The sequence below is a fragment of the Lepidochelys olivacea genome, assembly GCF_965140295.1.
Source record: "Lepidochelys olivacea isolate rLepOli2 genome assembly, chromosome: 3".
NCBI classification, from domain to species: domain Eukaryota; kingdom Metazoa; phylum Chordata; order Testudines; family Cheloniidae; genus Lepidochelys; species Lepidochelys olivacea.
Genome location: NC_140413.1, coordinates 206541542 through 206567702, shown reverse-complemented (window position 1 = coordinate 206567702; position 26161 = coordinate 206541542). Strand labels below are relative to the sequence as shown.

Here is a 26161-nt window from a genome sequence, read left to right as displayed (position 1 = left end):
CACACCATCCTCCAGATCATTTATGAAGATATTGAATAAAACCGGCCCCAGGACCGACCCTTGGGGCACTCCACTTGATACCGGCTGCCAACTAGACATGGAGCCATTGATCACTACCCGTTGAGCCCGACAATTTAGCCAGCTTTCTACCCACCTTATAGTGCATTCATCCAGCCCATACTTCCTTAACTTGCTGACAAGAATACTATGGGAGACCGTGTCAAAAGCTTTGCTAAAGTCAAGAAACAATACATCCACTGCTTTCCCTTCATCCACAGAACCAGTAATCTCATCATAAAAGGCGATTAGATTAGTCAGGCATGACCTTCCCTTGGTGAATCCATGCTGGCTGTTCCTGATCACTTTCCTCTCATGCAAGTGCTTCAGGATTGATTCTTTGAGGACCTGCTCCATGATTTTTCCAGGGACTGAGGTGAGGCTGACTGGCCTGTAGTTCCCAGGATCTTCCTTCTTCCCTTTTTTAAAGATTGGCACTACATTAGCCTTTTTCCAGTCATCCGGGACTTCCCCGGTTCGCCACGAGTTTTCAAAGATAATGGCCAGTGGCTCTGCAATCACAGCCGCCAATTCCTTCAGCACTCTCGGATGCAACTCGTCCGGCCCCATGGACTTGTGCACGTCCAGCTTTTCTAAATAGTCCCTAACCGCCTCTATCTCCACAGAGGGCTGGCCATCTCTTCCGCATTTTGTGATGCCCAGCGCAGCAGTCTGGGAGCTGACCTTGTTAGTGAAAACAGAGGCAAAAAAAGCATTGAGTACATTAGCTTTTTCCACATCCTCTGTCACTAGGTTGCCTCCCTCATTCAGTAAGGGGCCCACACATTCCTTGGCTTTCTTCTTGTTGCCAACATACCTGAAGAAACCCTTCTTGTTACTCTTGACATCTCTGGCTAGCTGCAGCTCCAGGTGCGATTTGGCCCTCCTGATAACATTCCTACATGCCCGAGCAATATTTTTATACTCTTCCCTGGTCATATGTCCAACCTTCCACTTCTTGTAAGCTTCTTTTTTGTGTTTAAGATCCGCTAGGATTTCACCATTAAGCCAAGTTGGTCGCCTGCCATATTTACTATTCTTTCGACTCATCGGGATGGTTTGTCCCTGTAACCTCAACAGGGATTCCTTGAAATACAGCCAGCTCTCCTGGACTCCTTTCCCCTTCAAGTTAGTCCCCCAGGGGATCCTGGCCATCCGTTCCCTGAGGGAGTCGAAGTCTGCTTTCCTGAAGTCCAGGGTCCGTATCCTGCTGCTTACCTTTGTTCCCTGTGTCAGGATCCTGAACTCAACCAACTCATGGTCACTGCCTCCCAGATTCCCATCCACTTTTGCTTCCCCCACTAATTCTACCCGGTTTGTGAGCAGCAGGTCAAGAAAAGCGCCCCCCCTAGTTGGCTCCTCTAGCACTTGCACCAGGAAATTGTCCCCTACGCTTTCCAAAAACTTCCTGGATTGTCTATGCACCGCTGTATTGCTCTCCCAGCAGATATCAGGAAAATTAAAGTCACCCATGAGAATCAGGGCATGCGATCTAGTAGCTTCCGCGAGCTGCCGGAAGAAAGCCTCATCCACCTCATCCCCCTGGTCCGGTGGTCTATAGCAGACTCCCACCACTACATCACTCTTGTTGCACACACTTCTAAACTTAATCCAGAGACACTCAGGTTTTTCTGCAGTTTCGTACCGGAGCTCTGAGCAGTCATACTGCTCCCTTACATACAGTGCTACTCCCCCACCTTTTCTGCCCTGCCTGTCCTTCCTGAACAGTTTATAACCATCCATGACAGTACTCCAGTCATATGAGTTATCCCACCAAGTCTCTGTTATTCCGTTATTGACATCCTCTTGAGCAACAGATGGAGAGGTTTCCTTTGAGGGTCCCTCGGCTACTGGCATAGGCCCCTGCACTTCTAGTTCTAACATTCGGGGGGTCCAAGGTGCCCAGGACATCCTCTATCTGTGTGTTTCCACTATCCAATAACCTGTCTGTGTCGTCATACAGCGGTTCCATCAGCAGCACAGGGGTGTCAGAAATGGGCCTAAATAATTCCGCTATGGGGTTTAGGGTGGAAGAGGGGGAACTCTCTTTTGGTTCAGCTGATCGAGACTGAAATCCTGTCTCCATTCTAGGATACACCATGGTTGTGTCTTCCTCCTCAGACTCACTCACAGATGTGCTGCATAGGGGTACATTAGCTGCAGGGGGCTGGCTATCCATGTTGGATGGTGGCTTTGGTCTAGCACCTTTATCCTGCCCGGTTGAGGCCCATCTCGTAAGGGGTGCCTACCAATTCCCCCACAGGGAGCAAAAGGTTTCTATGCACTGTCTTTATTTGACCTGGACCCTCTTCAGGTTTGATCCTGTAGACCGGCAGGTCTCCCAGCTTTTCCATCACCAAGTAAGGTATTGCCTTCCATCTGTCAGCTATCTTGTGTTTGCCAGCAATACCCAAATTTTGCAGCAGAACTCTGTCCCCCTACTGGAGCTCCTGCAAACGTACCCTAGCATCATATCGATGTTTGTTGCAGTCTGCGTTCTTCCGAGCTGCAGATGAAGCTAAGTGATTAGCATCCCGCAGCTTTTCCCTTAGTCGGGATACATATTGCTGATGAGTTTCATAGCTATCTCCATCCTCTGATACACCAAAGCACAAGTCTATAGGTAATCTTGGTTCTCGCCCAAACATCAAGAGATATGGGGTGACTCCTGTAGCATCGTTCTTTGTGGCGTTGTAGGTATGCACCAGAAATGCGACATGTTGGCTCCAGGTTGCCTTCTGCTCTGGTCGCAAAGTCCCCAACATATCTAATAGGGTTCGGTTGAACCTCTCTGGCTGAGGATCACCTTGTGGGTGATAAGGCGTTGTCCTAGACTTTTTAATTCCTGCTATCCACAGCACCTCCTTCAGAAGGTGACTCTCAAAGTCCCGCCCCTGATCCGAGTGTATCCGGGCTGGGAATCCATAGACTGAGAAATATTTGTCCCACAATACTCGAGCGACGGTGGTGGCCCTCTCATCACGTGTGGGATATGCCTGTGCATAACTGTGTAAAATGGTCAGTCACTACTAGAATGTTCCCAACATTCCTCCTGTCTACCTCTAAAGACAAGAAATGCATACCAGTTCCAAAGGTTTGTTGCTGGTGATGTTCTTGAGATATGCAGCCCCCGTGGGCAGAGTTTTTCTTTGAACACATCGAGCGCAAGTCTCACAATTCTTGCGAACATCTTCAGCCATCCGGGGCCAATAGAACCTACTACGAATAAGTTCCAAGGTCCTCTCCATCCCTAAATGTCCAAAGTCATCATGCAGGGCCCTCATGGCCAGCGCTCTGTACTCTTTTGGCAACACTAGTTGTGCTCGTTGCTTTTGTAAAGGGTCGGTGGTCATTCGGAGTAGTACTCCCTGAATCAGTTTTAGTTTGGCCCATTCTCTCAATAGTAGTTTACCCTCCGGGTTAGGTGGGAAAACCACAGCTGGGCTTTGCCCCTCCCTTTTAGCAAGTAGTGTATCACCAATGTCAATATCTTGCAGCTGGGCTTCTTGCCAGTCAGCCGCATTGAGCATGGGCAAGGGAGATTGGTCTAATGCAATATAGTTCACTGAAGCAGAATGCATGCATTCAGGGGGCAGGCCCAAAGCTTCTGCAACACATCCATGAAGGCTCTCAGGGGCCTCTGACTCTCGGCGACTCACACTGCAAATAGCTCTCACTCCATCCGTGAGTATCACAGCAACTTCTGGTGCCTGACGTCTGGACAATGCATCTGCATCTACATCGCTTCTCCCTGATCGGTACTGAATGCTGAACTCATAGCTAGCCAAGGCAGCCACCCATCTCAGCCCTGTAGCATCCAGCTTAGCACTTGTTAACAGATAAGTCAGTGGATTGTTGTCTGTCCACACCTGGGACTGAGCACCATATAAATAGTCTCGAAATTTTTCAGTGATGGCCCATTTCAAGGCCAAGAATTCCAGCTTGTGGGTGGGAAAGCAAGTTTTACTATCAGACAATCCTCTCTCCTTGATCCCAAATAGACTAGACTGGTTGACCTTCAGGACACATTGCAAAAGCCATCTATTTTCTCAAGTGTTTTCTTAGGAGTACTGGAGGATGATGTGCTTGAAGGTAAGATGAGGGATTGATTTCCTCTGTTGTCCTGCTTACAAGGGTTAATTTGTATTATGGAGAAGGGATGCGTTTCTCTATTTGTTGTGATGTGTTTAACAAAGTAATTGTGATCTTTTAGCTGATGAGGAGCAAAGAGCACCATGAGTAAATGTTCTTTGTAACTGCTAACTGAAATATATTTTTTGTTATTATTTTTTGGGTTACTAGAATCTCTTAAGATCCAGCAATAAATTATGGGAATAGATTCAGACCCAGTTAAAGCTAACAATTACTAATTCATAGGGCTAATCACTTGAGAGACACAACACACTAGCAATTTGATATGGTCCTGTTACCATATATACATTGTCAGCCTCACAACAACCCTTTGAAATAGCAAGTATTATCCCCATTTTACACATGGGGAACTGAGCCACAGAGAGACTAAGTGAATTGCTCAGTTATGTAGCACAGCCAGGAACTGAACCTGGGAAGCACAAGTTGCTGGCTAGAACCCTAGACTACGGGCTATCTTTCCTTTCCTACTACACTGAATAGTACTACACCAAACATCCACAACTGATAGTTACCATCGGAGGAAGTTTGATAAAGAGGTGTGTGAAGGAGGCTGCGTTGAGGGGGAAAAAGTTAAGGCTGTGGTACATGGTCTGTGATATGAAGTTGTGGTACTAGTAAGGTGTGTGATTGTGAGAAAAGGAGTAGTTACTAGATGGCTGAACTTTTTATTTCCTTGCTTTTGTGGGTTTGTGTCAGGTATGTTGTGTGTGCTGGAATCCTAACTGCATAAGAACAAAGCTCTTTGTATATTAGCTACAATTATAATTGTGACAAAATTCTTGTCATAAATATAAAGGGAAGGCTAACCACCTTTAAATCCCTCCTGGCCAGAGGAAAAACCCTTTCACCTGTAAAGGGTTAAGAAGCTAAGATAACCTCATGGCACCTGACCAGAATGACCTATGAGGAGACAAGATACTTTCAAAGCTGGGGTGGGGAGGGGACAAAGGGTCTCTCTGCCTGTGTGTTGCTTTTGCCGGGACCAGAGCAGGAATGCAGGTCAGAACTCCTGTAAAGCAGCATCACTTGCCCCATAACGTCAGCCGTGCGGAACACAATGCCATCCACAGCCTCAGAAACAACTCTGACATCATAATCAAACAGGCTGACAAAGGAGGTGCTGTCGTCATCATGAATAGGTCTCCAACACCACTTTCTACAAGCCATTACCCTCTGATCCCACTGAGGGTTACCAAAAAAAACCTACACCATTTGCTCAAGAAACTCCCTGAAAAAGCACAAGAACAAATCCGCACAGACACACCCCTGGAACGCCGACCTGGGGAATTCTATCTGCTACCCAAGATCCATAAACCTGGAAATCCTGGACGCCCGATCATCTCAGGCATTGGCACCCTGACAGCAGGACTGTCTGGCTATGTAGACTCCCTCCTCAGGCCCTACACTACCAGCACTACCAGCCATCTTCGAGACACCACTGACTTCCTGAGGAAACTACAATCCATCAGTGATCTTCCTGAAAACACCATCCTGGCCACTATGGATGTAGAAGCCCTCTACACCAACATTCCACACAAAGATGGACTACAAGCCATCAGGAACAGTATCCCCGATAATGTCATGGCAAACCTGGTGGCTGAACTTTGTGACTTTGTCCTCACCCATAACTATTTCACATTTGGGGACAATGTATACCTTCAAATCAGCGGCACTGCTATGGGTACCCGCATGGCCCCACAGTATGCCAACATTTTTATGGCTGACTTAGAACAACGCTTCCTCAGCTCTTGTCCCCTAATGCCCCTACTCTACTTGCGCTACACTGATGACATCATCATCATCTGGATCCATGGAAAAGAAGCCCTTGAGGAATTCCACCATGATTTCAACAATTTCCATCCCACCATCAACCTCAGCCTGGACCAGTCCACACAAGAGATCCACTTCCTGGACACTACGGTGCTAATAAGCGATGGTCACATAAACACCACCCTATACCGGAAACCTACTGACCACTATTCCTACCTACTTGCCTCCAGCTTTCATCCAGACCACACCACACGATCCATTGTCTACAGCCAAGCTCTACGATACAACCGCATTTGCTCCTACCCCTCAGACAGAGACAAACACCTACGAGATCTCTATCAAGCATTCTTACAACTACAATACCCACCTGCTGAAGTGAAGAAACAGATTGACAGAACCAGAAGAGTACCCCGAAGTCACCTACTACAGAACAGGCCCAACAAAGAAAATAACAGAACGCCACTAGCCGTCACCTTCAGCCCCCAACTAAAACCTCTCCAACGCATCATCAAGGATCTACAACCTATCCTAAAGGATGACCCATCGCTCTCACAGATCTTGGGAGACAGACCAGTCCTTGCTTACAGACACCCCCCAACCTGAAGCAAATACTCACCAGCAGCCACACAACAGAACCACTAATCCAGGAACCTATCCTTGCAACAAAGCCCGTTGCCAACTGTGTCCACATATCTATCCAGGGGACACCATCATAGGGCCTAATCACATCAGCCACACTATCAGAGGCTCGTTCACCTGCACATCTACCAATGTGATATATGCCATCATGTGCCAGCAATGTCCCTCTGCCATGTACATTGGTCAAACTGGACAGTCTCTACGTAAAAGAATAAATGGACACAAATCAGACGTCAAGAATTATAACATTCAAAAACCAGTTGGAGAACACTTCAATCTCTTTGGCCACTCGATTACAGACCTAAAAGTTACAATTCTTCAACAAAAAAACTTCAAAAACAGACTCCAACGAGAGACTGCTGAATTGGAATTAATTTGAAAACTGGATACAATTAACTTAGGCTTGAATAGAGACTGGGAGTGGATAGGTCATTACACAAAGTAAAACTATTTCCCCATGTTTATTCCCCTACCCCCCACTGTTCCTCAGACGTTCTTGTGAACTGCTGGAAATGGCCCACCTTGATTATCATTACAAAAGTCCCCCCCACCCCGCCACTCTTCTGCTGGTAATAGCTCACCTTAAGTGATCACTCTGGTTACAGTGTGTATGATAACACCCACTGTTTCATGTTCTCTATGTATATTAATCTCCTCACTGTATTTTCCATTGAATGCATCCGATGAAGTGAGCTGTAGCTCACGAAAGCTTATGCTCAAATAAATTTGTTAGTCTCTAAGGTGCCACAAAGTACTCCTTTTCTTTTTGTGAATACAGACTAACACGGCTGCTACTCTGAAACCTGTAAAGAGTTAGTAAGCAATCTAGTTAGATATACGTTAGATTCTGTTTTGTTCAAATGGCTGATAAAATAAGTTGTGCTGAATGGGATGTATATTCCTGTTTTTGTGTCTTTTTGTAACTTAAGGTTTTGCTTAGAGGGATTCTCTATGTTTTGAATCTGATTACCCTGTAAGGTATTTACCATCTTGATTTTACAGAGGTGATTCTTTTACTTTTTATTTAATTAAAATTCTCTTTTAAGAACCTGATTACTTTTTCATTGTTCGTAAGATCCAAGGGTTTGGGTCTGTGTTCACCTATGCAAATTGGTGAGGATTTTTATCAAGCCTTCCCCAGAAAAGGGGGTGTAGTGCTTGGGGGATATTTTGGGTGGGGAGACATTTCCAAGTGGGCACTTCCCCTGTTATTTTTGTTAGACACTTTGGTGGTGGCAGCATAAAGGTTCAAGGACAAAAGGTAAAAGTTTGTACCTTGGGGAAGTTTTAACCTAAGCTGGTAAGAATAAGCTTAGGGGGGCTTTCATGCAGGTCCCCACATCTGTACCCTAGAGTTCAGAGTGGGGAAGGAACCTTGACAATTCTAAAGTGAGGTTCTACAGTAAAAAGTTACATATTTATTGCATCTCCCTGGGCTCTATAGCAAACTGAGAATATTTGAAAGTACAAGGATGTTTCCCCACCCCACAAATTGCCAGTCCTGCAAACTCAGAATGCATCTGAGAGTCAATATGGGCTTTTTTTCATCACCAATAATAGGGGAATGGAAGGGCAAAATTAGTTCCTCTCATAAAGCTGTATAACCTCACTACACACCCTCTATAAGGGTGAGTTAATATCTTATGCTTTCAAATGAAGCATATTTGATATAGAAACCAGAGGGATGCAATGAATATAGAATTCCACACTGGCATTATTACAAAGCTACCTGTTAGGATAGAAACACACTTTAAAGCAGAATGGAACTTGATGACAGTCTTCTGTTGTGCTCTTATAATGTTAATATTATGGATGGTACCATTTTGTGAATAAGACAAAGCCCCCCATCAGTAACAGGTTCAGAGAGAGACAACTGTGGGCCACACTTGCAAAGGTATTTAGGCACCTAAAGGTGCAGATAGGTGCCTAGAATGATTTTCTCAAAAGACACATGAGTCTAAATCCCATTAATTTAAATGGGAGTTGGTGTCTGACATGGTTAGGAACTTTCAAATGTCCCATGAGGCATGTATCTGCATTTTTAGGCACCTAAATGCCTTTTAAATCTGTCCCCCATGACCTCACATACTCTTAAAGGAAAACTATTCATTTTGCTCAACCTAGCAGTCTAAGAGTTCAAAAAATAAGAAGCAATTTTCTTCATGAACCAAGAATGGAATTTATTTGAAAACAAAACTTTTTGTTATATTTGGTTAGTAATTTCATAATCACTGCCAGTGCAACCTACTGTGAAGTCACAAACTGAAGATCTGGGGCTCAATCCTTCAACTCCCACTTTTAGTTATAGGATCGAGGCCTGGGATTTTAAGTCAGGAACAAATGTCAGCTGGTATAGATTCTCATCTAATGTAAATTGGCATAGCATTGATTTCAGTGGAGCTACAATGATTTACTCCAGATGAGAAGCAACAAAGCATCTGTCTGGTACAGTAGGCTGGAAACCACAAAAGGAACCTCATTAGATGAAGTTAGTGGACAGCTAAAATATGAGTAGTACAATGCATTAGTTAGAAAGAAGCATGAAAATAACTGGAATTAGAAGGATGCATCATATAATTTGTATAATACAAAGAAATAAGAATTATTTTTCTGAACTGGAAAAATGAAGTGCATATGCTATAGGTTGGAAATAAAAATCAGTGTAGCATGTCACTGGTAATCCATTTTTCCCCACTGTAGTATCTTAATACGAATTTTTTTTAACTTCCAGCATTATCTGAAAAGCTCTGAATTCCAAAAAAAGTTTAAAATGAATTAATGGTTTCGACTGGAAATCTGATGAAGAACAGTTTATAGTAATCAAGTCTGAATAAAGGAAATGTATCACCTACTGTATTACTCTCTCTTAAAGATGACAAAGTTCTAGAAAGGTTCCCAAGTTGAAAAGTAAAAGTTAAAAATAAGATTAAACCAGAGGTGCCCACAAGCTGCAGTCAGCCAGGTGGAAGTGACAGTATGGCCTGAAGACAGCTGATAAATGTCCAAATCAATTGCTGAATCTTTGCAAGCTCTCTGCTCCCAAATCTACCCTGACCCAGTCACTTATCAGACTGTCTCCCAAATAGGTTAGCTGGTGAAAAATTGATTTTTTTTCCCCAGAGAGCAGGTATCTTGTATACTGCTGAGATGAGGTATGAAAGAACAAGATCTATAAGGGATATAAATGGAGAGGGGACAGAACAAGGGCAGTGAAAGGGAGACGGCAGAGGGGACAGGAACATAGGGGAAGTATATGTAGAAGCAAGAAGAGGGACACAAAACAAAGGAGGAAGATGGAAGATGGAGAAAGGGAAGGAGGAGCCAAAGAGGTAGTGTGAGGGGAAAAAGCACCATGTGTCCTGCTCACTATGGCTCTGCTAAGAAAGAAACTTTAACTGATGTAACTGTGCACTTTTGGATTAAACTTATAATTAAAGACGAGATCAGTATCTCATTAAGATATCCATCCTGTCATCAGAACAAAACACCACAGCCATCAAACTAAAATAAAAGGCGGGAGTAATCACAAAATAAATCAGCACTCAAACTTACCTGATATAAAATTTTATACTTAAGAAGCATATATTGTCAAGGTATTTAAACCCAAATATCCTAAAGCCTTCAGTTGGTGTATTCACAACATTACTGCGCCATTTACACATTTACTGTATGGGTAAATTCAGCAACTGTGTGTATGCATAGTGTGTAGACAGAAAGCTAACACCCCAATTTACATACAAATGCAGGTGTGTATATCAGCTGGAAACCAGACAAAAACGTGTACCTTAGGGTTTAGTATTGACGAAACATAGATGTAAAGATGTTTTATTTACACATTTTGGGCCAAGCTGCTGCGAGTGGAAAATTTATTTGTGAGACTATATGAATGATAGCATAGATCAGATCCAGGACCTACACTTTTAGATCATAGGGCAGGAGTTGGAGGAGGAATAAAAAGTTCTAGCACTCTGACAATCTCCTTAAAGGCCTATTAAGTAGGACGTGCACTTTTGTAGACCATACACTGTCACCATCATTTTTTAATTATGCTCTCAGTTGAAAGTGAGTAGATGAACGCTAGACCAGGCGTTCGCAACCTTTTTCTTTCTGAGGCCCCCCAGCATGCTATAAAGCCTCCACGGCCCACCTGTGTCACAATAACTGATTTTCTGCATATAAAAGCCAGGGTCGGCATTAGGGGGTAGCAAACAGGGCAACTGCTTGCGGCCACAAGCCACAGAGAGCCCCATGAAGCTAAGCTGCTCAAGCTTTGGCTTCAGCCCCGGGTGGTGGGGCTTCAGCTTTCTGCCCTGGGCCCCAGTGCGTCTGATGCTGGCCCTGCTTGATGGACCCCCTGAAACCTTTTGATGGCCCCCTAGGGCCCCCCGAACCTCTCGTTGAGAACCACTGGGCTAGACTACACCTTTATGGAAATCCAGTTGTAACCATCAGCTAGAATACCTATCTCTAAAGATACATTTCCTCCTCCTAGCTATATATTAGTTCTGATCAGAAACTCGGAAGAGCTATAATGTGAGCCCATTTTATTTCTTTTTCTGTAGAGTAAGGCGTGAGGATCCCACATATTTTCTGTTGCATACACAAACTGAACTCAGCACCATGTATGTGAAATGTAAGAGGCTCTCAAAGAAGATATAAGGTGCATTTTAGTCTAATTTTAATAGCTTGTGAGCAATAAATGGAGGATCTACTGAAGATAGTTTGAGACAACAGAAATATGATGATGGATATAGAGATTCACACAAATGTGTGACTTGTATAGTTTAACAGAAAATATAGTACACAGGCAATTCTGTCTGAGGGCTGTAACTAACAATGATATTCAACACAGAGACAATAGTGTTTGAAAAAATATCCATGCTAATTTTTTTCTCCATAGCGCTTTCCAGATCTACATATTTTCCTATATAATTGCAAAACATGTTTACTAATTAAATTATTCTTTAATTAGTTAATTATTCTAGCCAGGCTTTGCTTTTAGGACATTCATTTTGTGTCATATAATAATTATAGATAATTAAGTAATCTCAAGCCATTTTTCCTAGGAAAATATGCTGGATACCCAAAAATAACAACAAATTGTAAATTAATATGGAAAACAAAGCTTGGCAGATGAAAGATTTTGTTAGAATTAATTAGGCACTAATTATACATTGGAAAAGGAGAAACAATAAGCCTAAATTCATTTCTGAAAATGTACATGTTTACACTAAAATCCTTACCGTGTGAATTGATAAAGTTTTCTTTTAACCAATGCCCTGCCTTTAAGCACTCTTGATCATCAGAGAGATTAAAGAGATTGGTCGGAACTTCACCAGTATATCTTTGTTTACAGCGGTGTATGATTTCCTTGTTAGTCCAAAGTTTACTGATCTCTGCTCCAGTGGGACACGGAACCTGACATAAATATAATGCACATATAACTGTTAACTGAGACTTTGAATAGCAATGACACAAAGTATCTGACCATATAAAAAATGCTAGCCCTGTAAAAGTTTGATTCTTTTTGGACATATAATTTGTAATCAACAAGTCACTGGTCATAAAGAGAACAGATGAGTGTTACTATATCTAATTTTCTGTTCCTTGCAGGATCTGTGAAGCAATGCAGGATTTTGAAGAACCTACAAGGATTAACCATTTTTTTTTGCTATGTGTATATGCAAGTGCACACACAAAATGCAGCACACATCATATGCTTAAATTTATCTTCAAACAGTCAATTAAAAACGGAAATGACAAAAACCCCTCAATTCTCCATTTTACAGGAATTGTCCTTTACCACAATTGTTATTGGCTCCCATCTCGGGGCATGCTCTTCATGCTTTGCCCTGCTCTGGCTGTGCAGAGTAGCTGGACAGCCTGTGAGTTCAGCTATCAGAGGATTCTTCCACTGTAGGAGAAAACTGGGGTGGCAGAGGAATATTAGTTCCACGCCACCACTCTCCTGATCTCCAGCATAGGGAGTGTAGCTGAAAGAAGATGTATCTTGGATTTTCTCTATAACCTGATTATCCCAGAATGCCAAAACACTCTCTTGACACTGCGGACAGCAGGGCATAAATTAGAACCAGAGTCTAGGTCAGTTCCAGTATGAAGAATGCTAAAAGCTACCTTTGATCCCCCTTCCTTTGCTCTTGTACAAGAACAGCTCGGGTAAACAACAGGATCTGGGCCATTGTTTATAACAATATTTTCAAAAATACCTCTTGAAACACTGAAAGGGTTTCACCAAAAAAATGACATGAGTTATTTATGACTATCACTTTTGTGGAAACATTCTGCTAAACAGCAAAATTGCTGGCAATGGTATTAAACTATGTTTCATTTCATGGTTATTGCTTTTTGTAATGAGTTATATACAATGATCAGTATGCAAAGCATCACAGCCAGTTTTCATAAATGAGAGGAAGATGAATGTTAAAAAGTTCCACAAGAATCTTGCAATTGCAACTGAACAGCCTTAGGGGTTTAAAAGTAAAGAAGATGATCAAGAATGGCATGGGAAAAAATAGAATTTGAATCTCATGTCACCCTGTTCAAGCCAGGTGTGCTCTGATGATCCAGAAACAGATACTGACAGGAACTGGCTGTAGGGGAAATCCATAGTTGTTGAACTCCCGCAACTCTTAATAAGCCCTGGTCTACACTAGGACTTTAGGTCAAATTTAGCAGCTTTAAATCGATGTAAACCTGTACCTGTCCACACGATGAAGCCCTTTATTTCGACTTAAAGGGCTCTTAAAATCTATTTCCTTACTCCACCCCTGACAAGTGGATTAGCGCTTAAATCGGCCTTGCCGGGTCGAATTTGGGGTACTGTGGACACAATTGGACGGTATTGGCCTCCGGGAGCTATCCCAGAGTGCTCCATTGTGACTGCTCTGGACAGCACTCTCAACTAAGATGCACGATTGTTTGCCATTGCTCTGACGCAGGAAGGGGCGACTGACGACACGGCTTACAGGGTTGGCTTACAGGGAGCTAAAATCAGCAAAGGGGGTGGCTTTACATCAAGGAGTATTTCAGGCAGGACTTCATGGAGGGTTCCAATAAGAAATGGTGCACCTAAGTTATTGTTCTTATTGGAACAAGGAGGTTAGTCTGGCCTCTGATTGATACATGGTTAGATTTACCTTGCTGCACCTTCTCTGTGAGTGACTGAAGTGTGACCTAGAGGAATGAGTCCCCTAGACGGGAGGGCACAGGGGGGGTTTGCAAATGAGTACAAAACAAATCTGATCTATTTCTTGTTTTGATACACTCCATCTATCTTTTACATCTTTGGCTGGCAGCAGATGGTGCAGAAGGACTGCATGCCATCCACATCTCATGGCTGCTGGGCAGAAGATGGTACAATAGGACTGCTAGCCTCCTCATCTCTTGCCTGCCCGGCAGAAGATGATGCAATAGGACTGCTAGCAATCCGTATCACCTGCCTGCTCACCATAAGATGGTTCAATAGGACTGACTGCAGGACTAAAGAGAATGACCTGATCAAGTCACTCCAAATTTAGTCCCTGCGCCCATGTCTGCCCAGGCGCTCCTGATCGACCTCACAGAGGCAACCAGGAGCACCTCGGACATGACGATGACGGCTACCAGTCCTATTGCACCGTCTGCTGCCACAAGGCAATGGGTTGCTGCTGCTGTGTAGCAATGCAGTACCGCGTCTGCCAGCACCCAGGAGACATACGGTGACGGTTACCTGAGCAGGCTCCATGCTTACCGTGGTATGGCGTCTGCACAGGTAACTCAGGAAAAAAGGAGCGAAACGATTGCTGCCCTTGCTTTCACGGAGGGAGGGAGGGAACGGGGGCCTGATGATATGTACCCAGAACCACCCGCAACAATGTTTTAGCCCCATCAGGCATTGGGAGCTCAACCCAGAATTCCAATGAGCAGCGGAGACTGCGGGAACTGTGGGATAGCTACCCACAGTGCAACGCTCCGGAAGTCGATTCTAGCCTCGGTACTGTGGAAGCACTCCGACGAGTTAATGCACTTAATGCACTTAGAGCATTTTCTGTGGGGACACACACACTCGAATATATAAAACCGATTTCTAAAAAAACGACTTCTATAAATTCGACCTAATTTCGTAGTGTAGACATACCCTAAGTGTCCATTTAAAATAGTGGTGTTAAGAAGTGAACATAAGAAAAATGAACAACAAAAATGTGAATAATGTACAGACTAAAAGGGACTTCACAACAATTGGCTACCAGAATTGTATAAATATGCAGATAAAGCATCTTGGTAACTATTTGTTTAACGTACAGTTAGCAATTTTAACAAGCAAAATTTTAACTACAACGAGCTCTTTTTTCCTTTTCACAACAAAACTAAAATTTCTAAAATTGGCGCAATTCTGTGTGAGAGAGGAGGCTATAATTTTTTTGAGTGTGTAAGATAAAAATTACATGAACATTTGAATGGTTTAACATTATTAGTACAGTAAGCAATTAAACCATGATTTTATTGAAGAATCAACTATGATTTTGAAGCATTGGGCAAGAACTGTTCAGAGCAATGCTCTCATTGGCCACTGGGCTTCATGTGATCTAGCCACATGAAACACCGATGTGGCATCTCCATGTCTTATTTATCTAATAAGGAAACATTCTGCCACTCCCATTCATAGTGAATAGGATCTTAAGTCAGCAGACCTATTGAAATCAATGCCACTACTTGCCAAGGTACAACTCGTAAGTGTGGCAAAAGCTAGCCCTACGTAAATAAAATAGAAATTGGATGATAAAATACTTCTTCCTAGCATCTGAACTTTTAAAAAATCTTGCGCTTTTTAACAGCAAAGGCGGATAAATTCTGCATTTCCCCTTCCCCTCCTTATTTTTCTCTCTCTCTCTCCTCCAGCTTAGCTACTGTCCCCAACATGTTTGCAGGTGGTAGGGTGCTTCCAAAAGATTTCTTTCACACTGTAGAAGCTATATAGGGAGATCCAAACAAGTTCAGGATGCATTTTGGTTTAACTTTTTAGTCCATCTGTCGAACTGTGAACATATTTAGCTGTTCAAAGCGACGTTCTACTCTGAAAAGCAACTACGTAAAAATGGTACCTTTTTACTTAAGAGCTCTGTTCGTGGTGTCCATTCCTGATCTCACTTGGGGGCTGAAGATTAACATTAAATTTGTGACTACGGGGACAAGTGCTATAAAAAAGGCTAAAAAACATATTCAGTCACATCTGCTGATTTTAGTGACAAAAATAGGTTTTTGATGGGTTTTACATAAAAGCCAATTAGTTACTGGCGTAAACTCATTGAAGGCAATGCAGCTGCACATGTGTCACAGAGGACACAACTTGGTTTTAGAATCTTATTGCCTTGTGATGATACACAAGAAAAAGAACCCAATGTGGCTGTCCGAGTCCAAGCTGTGTATGCAGGGCTGACAGATAGCATCATTTTATTTATATCTGAGCACATTTAATATGGAAGTCATAGGCACAATAAACATGGAACTCCACAATGCCCTTTCTAGAGTCACTGTTGAGAGCAGAACCCCATTAACGGTACAAAACTGAAAGCAGCCCAGCCACCCACAAAGCGGCATGTGTCAGGGAGAGAGCAGAGCTCAGCCTCATTCTGCAATTCTCCCCATTAGGGACCACAGCCAGGTGTAGTAATTTAGAGCTGCCCCAGCACTGCTTCAGCTTACACTGAGGCCAAAACCTCTGCAGCTTGAGAAATGGCCCCGGACGGCTCCCCTTCTCTCCTATGCTAAGGCTCTGGCCAGTAAAGTAAATGCTGTATGACTTCACTGCATAACAAACAGAATCTACATTTCCAATAGAAATATATTTCATTTTATGCTTAAAGAAAATATTTGTTACTGTAATATATGCCTGTGTGGATTTAGGAATATTATTATGTTCAGCTGAAATTCTCTCAAGCCTTGTGTATGCTGGTGGTTTTTACAAAAAAATTCCTACCAGCGCTACCAGGGGTTTAGCGGGGCATAGCCCTAATACAGATAAGGTTTCCATGGCTGGACCTACTTTTACTGTTGTATTAACTACACCTGCTTTGCAGCAGGCTTGATTGTCACGGTAGCAAAAAGGCTGCGAGCTGCCAGAACCTTGTTCATCCGACTGCTCCCACTCATGCGATCACTGGTGGAAGGTTTTGGTAATATTGATACAATTTTTTGGTGTAGGCAAGACACTTTAACTATATTGGTACAGTTAAAGCAATACAACCCCCCAGTGATGATGCAGTTACATGGATATAAATGTGCTTATACCAGTATAGCTTATTCCCATACAGGAGGTGGAATAAACTATACCGGAATAAAGTACCTTTATAGCTATGTAAATATGTCCCCATTAGAGGTTGTATCAATTTAACTATTTTGGTCAAAAATCTTACCCCTTACCAAAAGTCATGGTAGTAATACCTAATTCTGCAGGCCTTATTCAAGCACAATTCCCAGGGAATTCAACAACAGTTTTCCATTAAGGACTGTTGGATGAAACCTAAGTCCTTTTATAGGGTAACAGACCTGCAGCTGTTGGCCTTTGGTAACAGACTTGCTGTGGACTTCTCTGCTCCTGTCCTCACTGTGACAGATAAGACAATTTCCTGCATTACCCTGTGATAAACCTTCCTGAATAAAGTTTAACCATCTTTGGAGTCTATTGTACTAAATGCAAAGGCAATGTATCATTGCAGGGCCTGGATGACCAAAGGATTATATTGGACAATGCAGCAAACAAGAATGATCTTTTGGGACAATATATGTAAAGTGGATTTCCTGGGAGATATCTAGGGGGAAATGCAAATTCCATCCTCACCCCCACCTCCAGTTTTGCAAAAGCCCAGCCCATTGAAGGTATACCATGAGGACAAGGCAGTTGTCTGCCGATTACCTGTTCCCAGGATCCCAAGATCAAAGGCCCAAACTGTATAAAGGAGGAACTCACAGACTCATGAGGGTGATTGTTCCGAGCTGAAGCTGTTATGAATTTGTAACCACTGCTTGGTGGGGTTTAATGGACTGATCATCTGCCAGAGCCCTTGTTGGTGTTGGAGGTGATCTGATGTAAGCTTAGTAGCGTGCCTGTAGGTTGTTTTATTATTTTAATATGTTTTCTCTGTAATGCTTTCCTCATAAGAATAATGTCCTTGCTTAGAAAGAGCTGGGTGATACCTGACAGTGGGCAATTACGCTGTTTATAGTCCCTCAGGAGAAAGCAACATACAGACACTGGCCGTTTAAACCACCTGGCTTGCAACTCACAGTGTAGCCAGGGAACTATGCAGCCTGGAAAAACCCCAGACAAGGAGAGAGATGTGGGTCCCCACACGAGAGAGGTGACTGCTGAAAAGCTGAGAGTCTAAAGCGACCACCCTTGCTGAACCATCAGGGGGGAAAATACGGGTGCAGCTGCCCTGAACTGTGACACTCTCCACAAACATATTAATTGTTAATCACTGTAAACATCAAATGTTCATTTATTCACTATGTGCACAATCTTACCTGGCATTGCTGCCCAGTACAGAGAACAAGGTGGTCGTATGGCACTTTTTTTCCTTTGGAAACCACTACATGTTTGGCAGCTCGGTCTATGCCAGTCATTTTATCAACCACAACATTAACCCAGGAACAAAGTGACATCAATGCATAATCTTTATCATTAAAACAGTGGCTGTGAAGAAAGAATATCTATAAGTGACATTTTAGCAGCTGACAGCAGGCATTAATTAGACATCTGGTGAGTTGGTTGAAGTCCCCTAGTGGTTCAAGTGGTTGTCTTGCTGTGAGCTTACTAAGGCCTATAGTGAGAGATTATTCATTATGAAACTCTCAGGTACAAACTGACAAGTTCCTGTTAAAACCAAATAATTTCTCCCAATGTCAGGCCATACTACAATAGAGTTTAAAAATAAGTCAAATATATACTTTACCATGCTTCAAATTTGCAGTCTGATGCACAGTGCAGTTTTGCACCTGTAAAAGAAACTGTTTTTCTTACCTGATAATTTCCTCTCTTTGGCTCTCTCTACGAAATGCTCTTTTGCTAAAATAGTCCCACTTTTGCTACCACTAGTTCAGCTCCACCAGTAATAGCTATGGTGAGACCACTAACCACTAGTATAACTACTGTCTTACCGAGCCCTGCTCGGAAAGTGTTTACAACTACAAAGACGGCTACTACAGCAGAAATGCCAGTAAAGGGCAGAGATATCATCAGATCTGCTCTTCTGCTTTCCCTCTCCAGATGAGCTCCTCCAAAATGGTAAGGATGAAAAACATTGTAATGACATTAAAGAAACCTTCAAAATGCTGTATGAAGCAAGCAAAGAGATGCCATTCACAGGAGGGAGAGGGAGATTATCATATGCACTAAAAGGAAGAAATTAGCAAGCAAATGAAAATATCTCTCTCTCTCTCTCTCTCTCTCTCGTAAGGGTATGTCTGATAATCCTCATAAACACAGGGACTGACTGACAAGCAATTCATTCCCAACCCTTAAGGAGAGAGGAATTTTGAAACCAATTAATTTATATACAGTGCAACAAAGAACAGTTTATGTGCAATTCTTCTATAAACAAAGCCCTCTTCCAATTAGCAATTGCAGCCACAGAGCCGTTTTTTACCCTGGCATGTTTGGTGGTAAGTGAGGAAAGAGGCCTCGGATTACTCAGTTGTTTTGTTCAGACAGACTCACTTCTTCTATCCTAACTCTTAGCAAGTGTCATATTTATTAATTTTGTTCAAGGTTTTCATAAAGACTGATGGCCCAATTACACTGTGAATGCTAAAACCTGTACTTTAGATACAATTTTTAAAAGTACCAGTTATGTAGGAGCCTTAATCCCATTTTCAAAAGTGAATGAGGCACTCAGGGACAGATTTTTAAAGGTGTGTAGGCAGCTAAAGATGTAGATAAATGCCTAATGGGATTTTCAATAGCACCTAAGCAGGTTAGGCACCTAACTCCCTTTGAAAATCTGGCCCTTAGGAGCCTAAGTCTCAATGAAAGTGAATGCGACAACCTCCTAAAACTCTTTTGGAAACAGGATTTTGGTGCCACAGATGACATTTGTATATAGAAATTCATCTATTTTGGAAGATGGGAGACTACCAACAGACATTCATCCTAGTGCTGAGATCTTAAAAGGTGGTTCTCCTCTCGGGATGCCCCATTTATTTTGTCTCAATGACTCCATACCAAATTTGCTAATTTTACTATTCCCCCACCCCTAACAGTCAGGCACGCAAACTCAGTCTGGGTTCTGAAAGCAAAGCTGGTTCTTTCTGGCTCACACACTATCTCAGTAATTAAAATTTTGTAGGTCAACTTCTGCCCTCAGTTAAACCTGTGTAACACCATTGCCTTTAGTACTGTTACAAAAGTCTGACAGAAGGTATAAACTGAAGATAATGGTGATAAGCTTGATCAAGATATTCAAAAGTGACCCGTGATTTTCATTGCCTCAATTTTTGATGTCCAGCTGAGACATCTTAAAGGATTCTGATTTTCAGTGAGTGGGTGCTGTGTATTTTCTGAAAATAAGACCTTTTTAAGGTGTTTAAAGGTAGGCACCCCAAATCACTGGTTGCTTTTGAAAATATTGGCCAAGATCTATTTTTGCTGCACCAAAGTCCATGGGGGAGGGGGATTATTGCCTGTTTTAAATCTAGCCTCCTTAAATAGGTATGTGATTGTCCAGTATTTTCTAGAGAGGGTATCAAAAATTTAGAAGCTGTTGTTTACAAAGGGATCTTTCTAGCAAAACCAGAAAGAAACAGAGCCTCTTTAGCACCCTTATGCATTCAAATTATAAGCAATCCCAAAATTCATTTAAAACTCAACTATATTACACTAACAGTGTGCTCACCGCTTTACAGACTGGTGTGAAGAAAAACACTCTGCCCCAAATTGTTTTTCTCTCTCATATATGACGATAAAATACCTAAACAACAGATAATCTGTAGACCTATTCCCACAAAATATCTAGGAGACCAGGGAGAAAGCATTTTCAACCTGGAAACTATAATAATCTGAATTATTGCACAGAGCTGAGTCTTTGCAATAGTGCTTTGTGGAAGTATGTAGAGAACGCCACATGGCTGGCTGCTCTTCAAATCCTCTGAGTCTTGATACTTCCCTTACAAAAACCCAGATGTGACCCTAAGAGCACCACAATGCCAGTTGTCATGATATTTACTCAAAAGGTGGCATGTAATACATAATTGGAAAACTAATAACTCTCTGATTATTCGCAAAAAGAAAAGGAGTACTTGTGGCACCTTAGAGACTAACAAATTTATTTGAGCATAAGGTTTCGTGAGCTACAGCTCACTTCACTGGATGCATTCAGTGGATTATTTATATTCTTGTGTGAGGTCTGTATGGTTAACCCACAAAAAACTTTATAGATATGCTGGAAATATGTGACTAAACTGTGTTTAAACCAGGCATGTTAGCAGGAGTTCATAAACAGGTTTTCTCCAGACAAAGGAAAGAGGTCAACACCTCAAACCAGGCACGGTCAAATTCAGTGGGCTATTCATTTGTATCGGAAGTTGCAGGAAGAGATCATTTGCATTGTAAAAATCAACAGGGGGAGGAACCAGCATGGAGTCTGTATCAGACAGCATGGTGTCCACACCCAGCAGGGGAAAGGAACTTTATATGGGGAGACCCTATAGAAGAATACATTTCAGAGGTTTGCGGGACTACAAAGAGAGGGAGATTGAACCTCTAAGTTATCCATCTCTAGGGAACAAAGAAGCCAGCTCTTTGAATCTGTAAGGGTTGATCCTGGCTGGAAAAACCAGTCATGCTGGAGAATTTACTTTAAGTAGGGAAAGTATCTTGAACAAGAACTATAACGAATTAAGTTAAGTTTCAGTCTTAAAAATGCATTTTACTTTGTTGATAACCATTTTTATCGTTATTCTTTCTGCTTGGTATCACTTAAACCTATGTCGTTTTGTTAATAAACTTGTTTTACTTTACCTATAAACCAACTCAGTGCTTTGTTTGAAGTGGAAAGTTTGTCAAACCCAGTTAAGTTAATAAACTGCGGTGTACTGTCACTTTAAAGGAGCAGTGAACTTGTTAAGATTTTGTGAGTGCTACAGTCAGAGAGGCTGAGCACTGCAGAGAAAGACGTTGTTTGGGGAGAACTTGGGACTGGAAGGGTGTTGGTGTTACCATGCAAGGAGCAACCAAGTTGGTGGAAGCCAGGGTGAGATCAGTGTGGTAATGATCAGACTGTTGGTATCAGGGCTCTGAACCAAAGCTGCACGGTACAAAGGCACCCAGGGCTACAGGACAGGTGGTGACAGAACACCTTACTGGTCTGGATTGAACCCAGATCCTCACACCAGAAGAGGGAAAATCATCTATTAAAAACTCCACAAGGTTCTTCTAGAGGTTTGTGCTACTCGTAAAGACAAGCTGTTTACAGGTCCATGGAGGGACGGACCCTGAAGATTCAAATTACAGTGGCTTTTGAATGAAATAGAAAGCTGAATGGATGGTCTAGATAGAAGTCATAGACCTTTTACCATCAAGTTTGTGAAGTAAGGTCTTTATGGGGAAATATACATCAGAAAATGTTGGCAAGGTAACTGAATGATTAAGATGGAATGCAGATGCCACATTTAAAAAGAATCTAGGACCAATCTGCAGCACTCCTTTATCCTTGTGAAGCAATGTGCAAAGCCTGGAACTCACTCATTCTGTGAGCTGTAGTCACTGCCGCCAGGAATAAAATATTCCATTTAGCAAACCAAGCTCATCAGCAGTGAGTGGCTCAAGCACCACTTTATTTCTTATTTGGTGGATAGTGGTAAGAGGCCCAATATAAATCCAATGAGAGTTATTCCACTGCAGTGAGCTATGGAGCAGGTCCCAAACACAGCTTGACTAAAAAATATGGGATCCTGATCAAGTTTGAACCCCTAAGTTCTTTGGCATTATAAACAATAACAGAGAAAATTGAAAAGGAACAAAGTAGTAACAATGATTATTGTTTGTACCAATACGGTCATATTTTATATTCATATTAAAGATGAATATTAAATATAAACATTCATATTTATAAATATTCATATTCAAAACACAGGGCTGATTGCTAATGATTATTAATTATTATTGTTATTAGAGTACCCAGAAATGGGATACATGCTTCACAGAAACAAGTAAAAGTGCTTCCATGCCCTGACAAGCTCTGTGATCCAATGTCCAGATTTTCAGAGGTGCTCAGCATCCACATCTGCCATTTACTTTGATGAGAGTTTTGGACAATCAATGCTCTTGAAAATCTGGCCATAAGTTCAGACAGGACACAAATAAGAGACAGAAATAAACAAACAGGAAGAAGGGAAGAGGAAGGACTTTCCATAAAGTGAATAATAAAGAGAGGTAGGATTTGGAAAAGCACATGTGTGATTTAGAAGCACAAATATCATTGGCAGTCAGTGAGACTTGTGTTCCAAAATCACTTAGAAGCTTCTGAAAATCCCACCAAAGATCGTTTTAATTTTCAGCTGCTCCTTAATTAAATTAATTCATATCCATTATCTATCTATTTTCAAATTAAACAACTAGCTCTGGTTAGACAGTTATGAACTACAATTTTCTATAAATGTAGGTATTTTGTAAATGTCACTGGAAATATTTGTTTACGTATGAAACATATATGTAGGGATGTGGTTTATCTATTAAATTCAAATCTTCTTTGCCTTTGTCTTGTCCTATTAGTTGGGCTGGCACCTAGCATTAGACTGACATACTCCCTGAAGACAAAGACCTAAAGTGTTGCCTACACTTATGGGGGTGTGTAGGGTACATGTAGCCACATGCCCTAGTGAAAGGTAGGCTGTGTCCACACTGCAGTGTGTCACTATACATGGCACTGAAAGGCTCTGGCAGTGGGTGGTAGCAGGAAAAGGCTCTGGCAGTGGAATTTCTTCTGGCAAGAGGTAAAAATGATCAATACTTCATGATGTTCTGAACTCCATGCAAAATTAATCTCTGTGACATGGCTTTCCATCATTTGTAGGTACAGATACATACATCCACAAGGCGTGGTTGCTCGGGAGACAGGAGACGTGGAGAATGCCTTTGAGAAAGCACATCTAGATTGAGACTCATAACAGAACTGGACCTGGACCTGGAGAGTTTTTCTGATTATGTTTGTATTTTAGTTTCTTATTATGAGCACTAAGACTTGAGGAAAATACACATTTCTGTACCTGTGTATGCTGAATTGTACTACAAATTCACAAAAAAAAGATCACGTTTTATATTTTCCTTTGAAACTATCACAAATATTTAGAAATTAAATCAAACCTGTCAATTAAAAATCCTCTGTTCGTAGAGCCTGGTGGATTTTTTCCTGGAAGCCCATGAGTTGAAATCAGGGTCAGATTGTTAAATTTCAGGTGCGGACTAAAGAAGTAAAAACAAAATGCAAAACATAGATCAACATGAGTTTGATGAAGTTCAGTTAGGTATACTTGTAATTTGATTTTGCTAAAACGTACTGTTATAATTAGTGTTTACATTCAACAGGGTTTCCCAGTCTATTCCTGAGAAGTTTGGTTTAGCTGTACAGAATCCAGCACAATGGGGCCCTGAATCTGATTGGGAATCTCTGGGCTACATCATAATACAGATAAGAAATAAAATAAAAATCATTATGATCTGTCCCCGTAGATCTATATGGCATAAATTACCTCAGTCACCACTTAACTTGAAAGTCATCCTAGAGCTAGACTGAGCCTTTGCTCAATTACTTGAGTATCAAGAAGTATGGCAGGAATTGACTCAGGCCTTGCCTTCACTTGCAAATTAGGTTGTGTTAGAAAATGGCCTTGAGGAGTCATAGTAATGAACAGTGTTAAACATGACTTAGCACTCTGAGTAGAGGAGGACTGTTGTGTTTGACATAGCGTTGGCTAGCTGTAGTAGCTGGCATGATGTTAAACACAATAGTCCTTGTCAACCCTGAATGTTAATAGCAGGCCAGTCGCTGCAGCTTCTCTAGTTAGTGCTCCCACCCCCATCACCTAATTTTCTGGGGAAAACAAAGCTCTATAGAGTTAGAATTCCTTCTCTGATCCTCCCTTCCCTTGGAAAGTTATACATGTCACTAGGTGCAGATTGCTTTCACTCATGCCAGTTCAGCTTTACCTGCTGGCACTGTGGAGGGGATGGAGCTGTGTCCACTCCCTGCCCCTCTCCACCCTTTCCTTGCCCACCTTCTCAGGGGTGCAGTTCCTGTTCTTCCCCTCACATCTGAACCCAAGTTTTGGGGAGGCCATGTTGGTAAGTGAAGATGATCTTACTCCCCCTTTAATCACTGTAGAGCTGCATTAGTGCCAGCCACAATCTGGATCGCTAATTCAAATTCTTTGATAAGGTTAAGATTCAGCAGATGTTTTCGTAAGCAGGGCCTGGCTGACATTCCTGCATCAGACCCTCAAGTGGAACCCAGTAGCGTAGCTATGGGTCAGGCGACGCTCCGGGTCCTTCACTCTCTCCGGTCTTCGGCAGCTTTTCGGCATTTCGACCTGCCCCTGAAGACCCAGAGCGCCGCTGCGTGAGTACAAGCGGGTGGCGCCTTTTTTTTTTTTTTATCTCCGCTCCCCCTGTTTTCTCCACCTGGCTATGCCACTGGTGGAACCCTTCAGAGGCTTCACTTCTGGGAATAACACGAAAAATAAAGTTGTTCATTGCTGACAGACAGCAACGGTAGAAGGAAGACCCTTGTGTTATCTTCATGTGGGAGTTTAAACATGGCTATATCTTTCTGTCTCTCTAGTAAACATATGGCTCACCACATCCATGCAAAGTTAAGATAATGAAAGTGAAGAGAAGGCAAAGCAGAAATAAAGCCCTTGTTTAAGCAAAGCAACGTTAACTTTAAGCACACATTCGACTTCCATTGATTTCAAATGCTTTGCTGAATAGGAATGGATTTAGACATGTGCTTCAGTGGTTTGCAGAATTGGGGCCAAAGCGCATGTTCAGACAGACACAATGCATGCTGGAAATGTGCAGTTATTCAGACAGCTGATGAATATCAGTGGACAGCTACAATTACTGCTTTCACTTGGCTTGTTGGGTACATGCTAGGAAAATGACAGAGCCTTAGCAACAGTGTGCAGGTTATGCTTAGACCAGAATCACATGCCTGCTGAGCACTGCCCAAAGCAGGATATAGTGTTTTCCTGAGTAACCGGTTCCTCCCAACGTGCCATCACATGACATGTGACAAAGGTAGGAAGCAGTCCTGCTGGTGGGACCGTTGAAATAAGGCTAGTCCGACTTTGTCAGTGCTGTTTGTGGCTCAGCCACCAAAGGAAGATAGCTGGACAGTGAGGCCACTGTGGCATGAGAGAGCCCCGTGGCCTGCAATACTCTAGCCACTTCCTGTAATGGATTCCTGACAACAAGGAGACTATATCCACTGCCTGTAATGGATTTCTTGGAACTAGGAGGGTTCGTCAATGGAACAGCAGATTTTTCAATGCC

At 42.3% G+C, this 26161-nt stretch overlaps 1 protein-coding gene across 2 annotated transcripts in view; it reads right to left on the bottom strand.

The window, feature by feature from the left end:
• CFAP61 (cilia and flagella associated protein 61) overlaps positions 1 to 26161 on the bottom strand; it is a 216470-nt gene that overhangs the window by 69414 nt on the left and 120895 nt on the right. For both annotated transcript variants that reach the window (XM_084623095.1, XM_084623096.1), the window contains exons 19-21: positions 23975 to 24073; positions 18142 to 18310; positions 11862 to 12036 (exon numbers count right to left, since the gene is read on the bottom strand). In XM_084623095.1, the coding sequence (XP_084479221.1) occupies positions 11862 to 12036; positions 18142 to 18310; positions 23975 to 24073 (443 nt within the window). The remainder of the gene's footprint in view (positions 1 to 11861; positions 12037 to 18141; positions 18311 to 23974; positions 24074 to 26161) is intronic.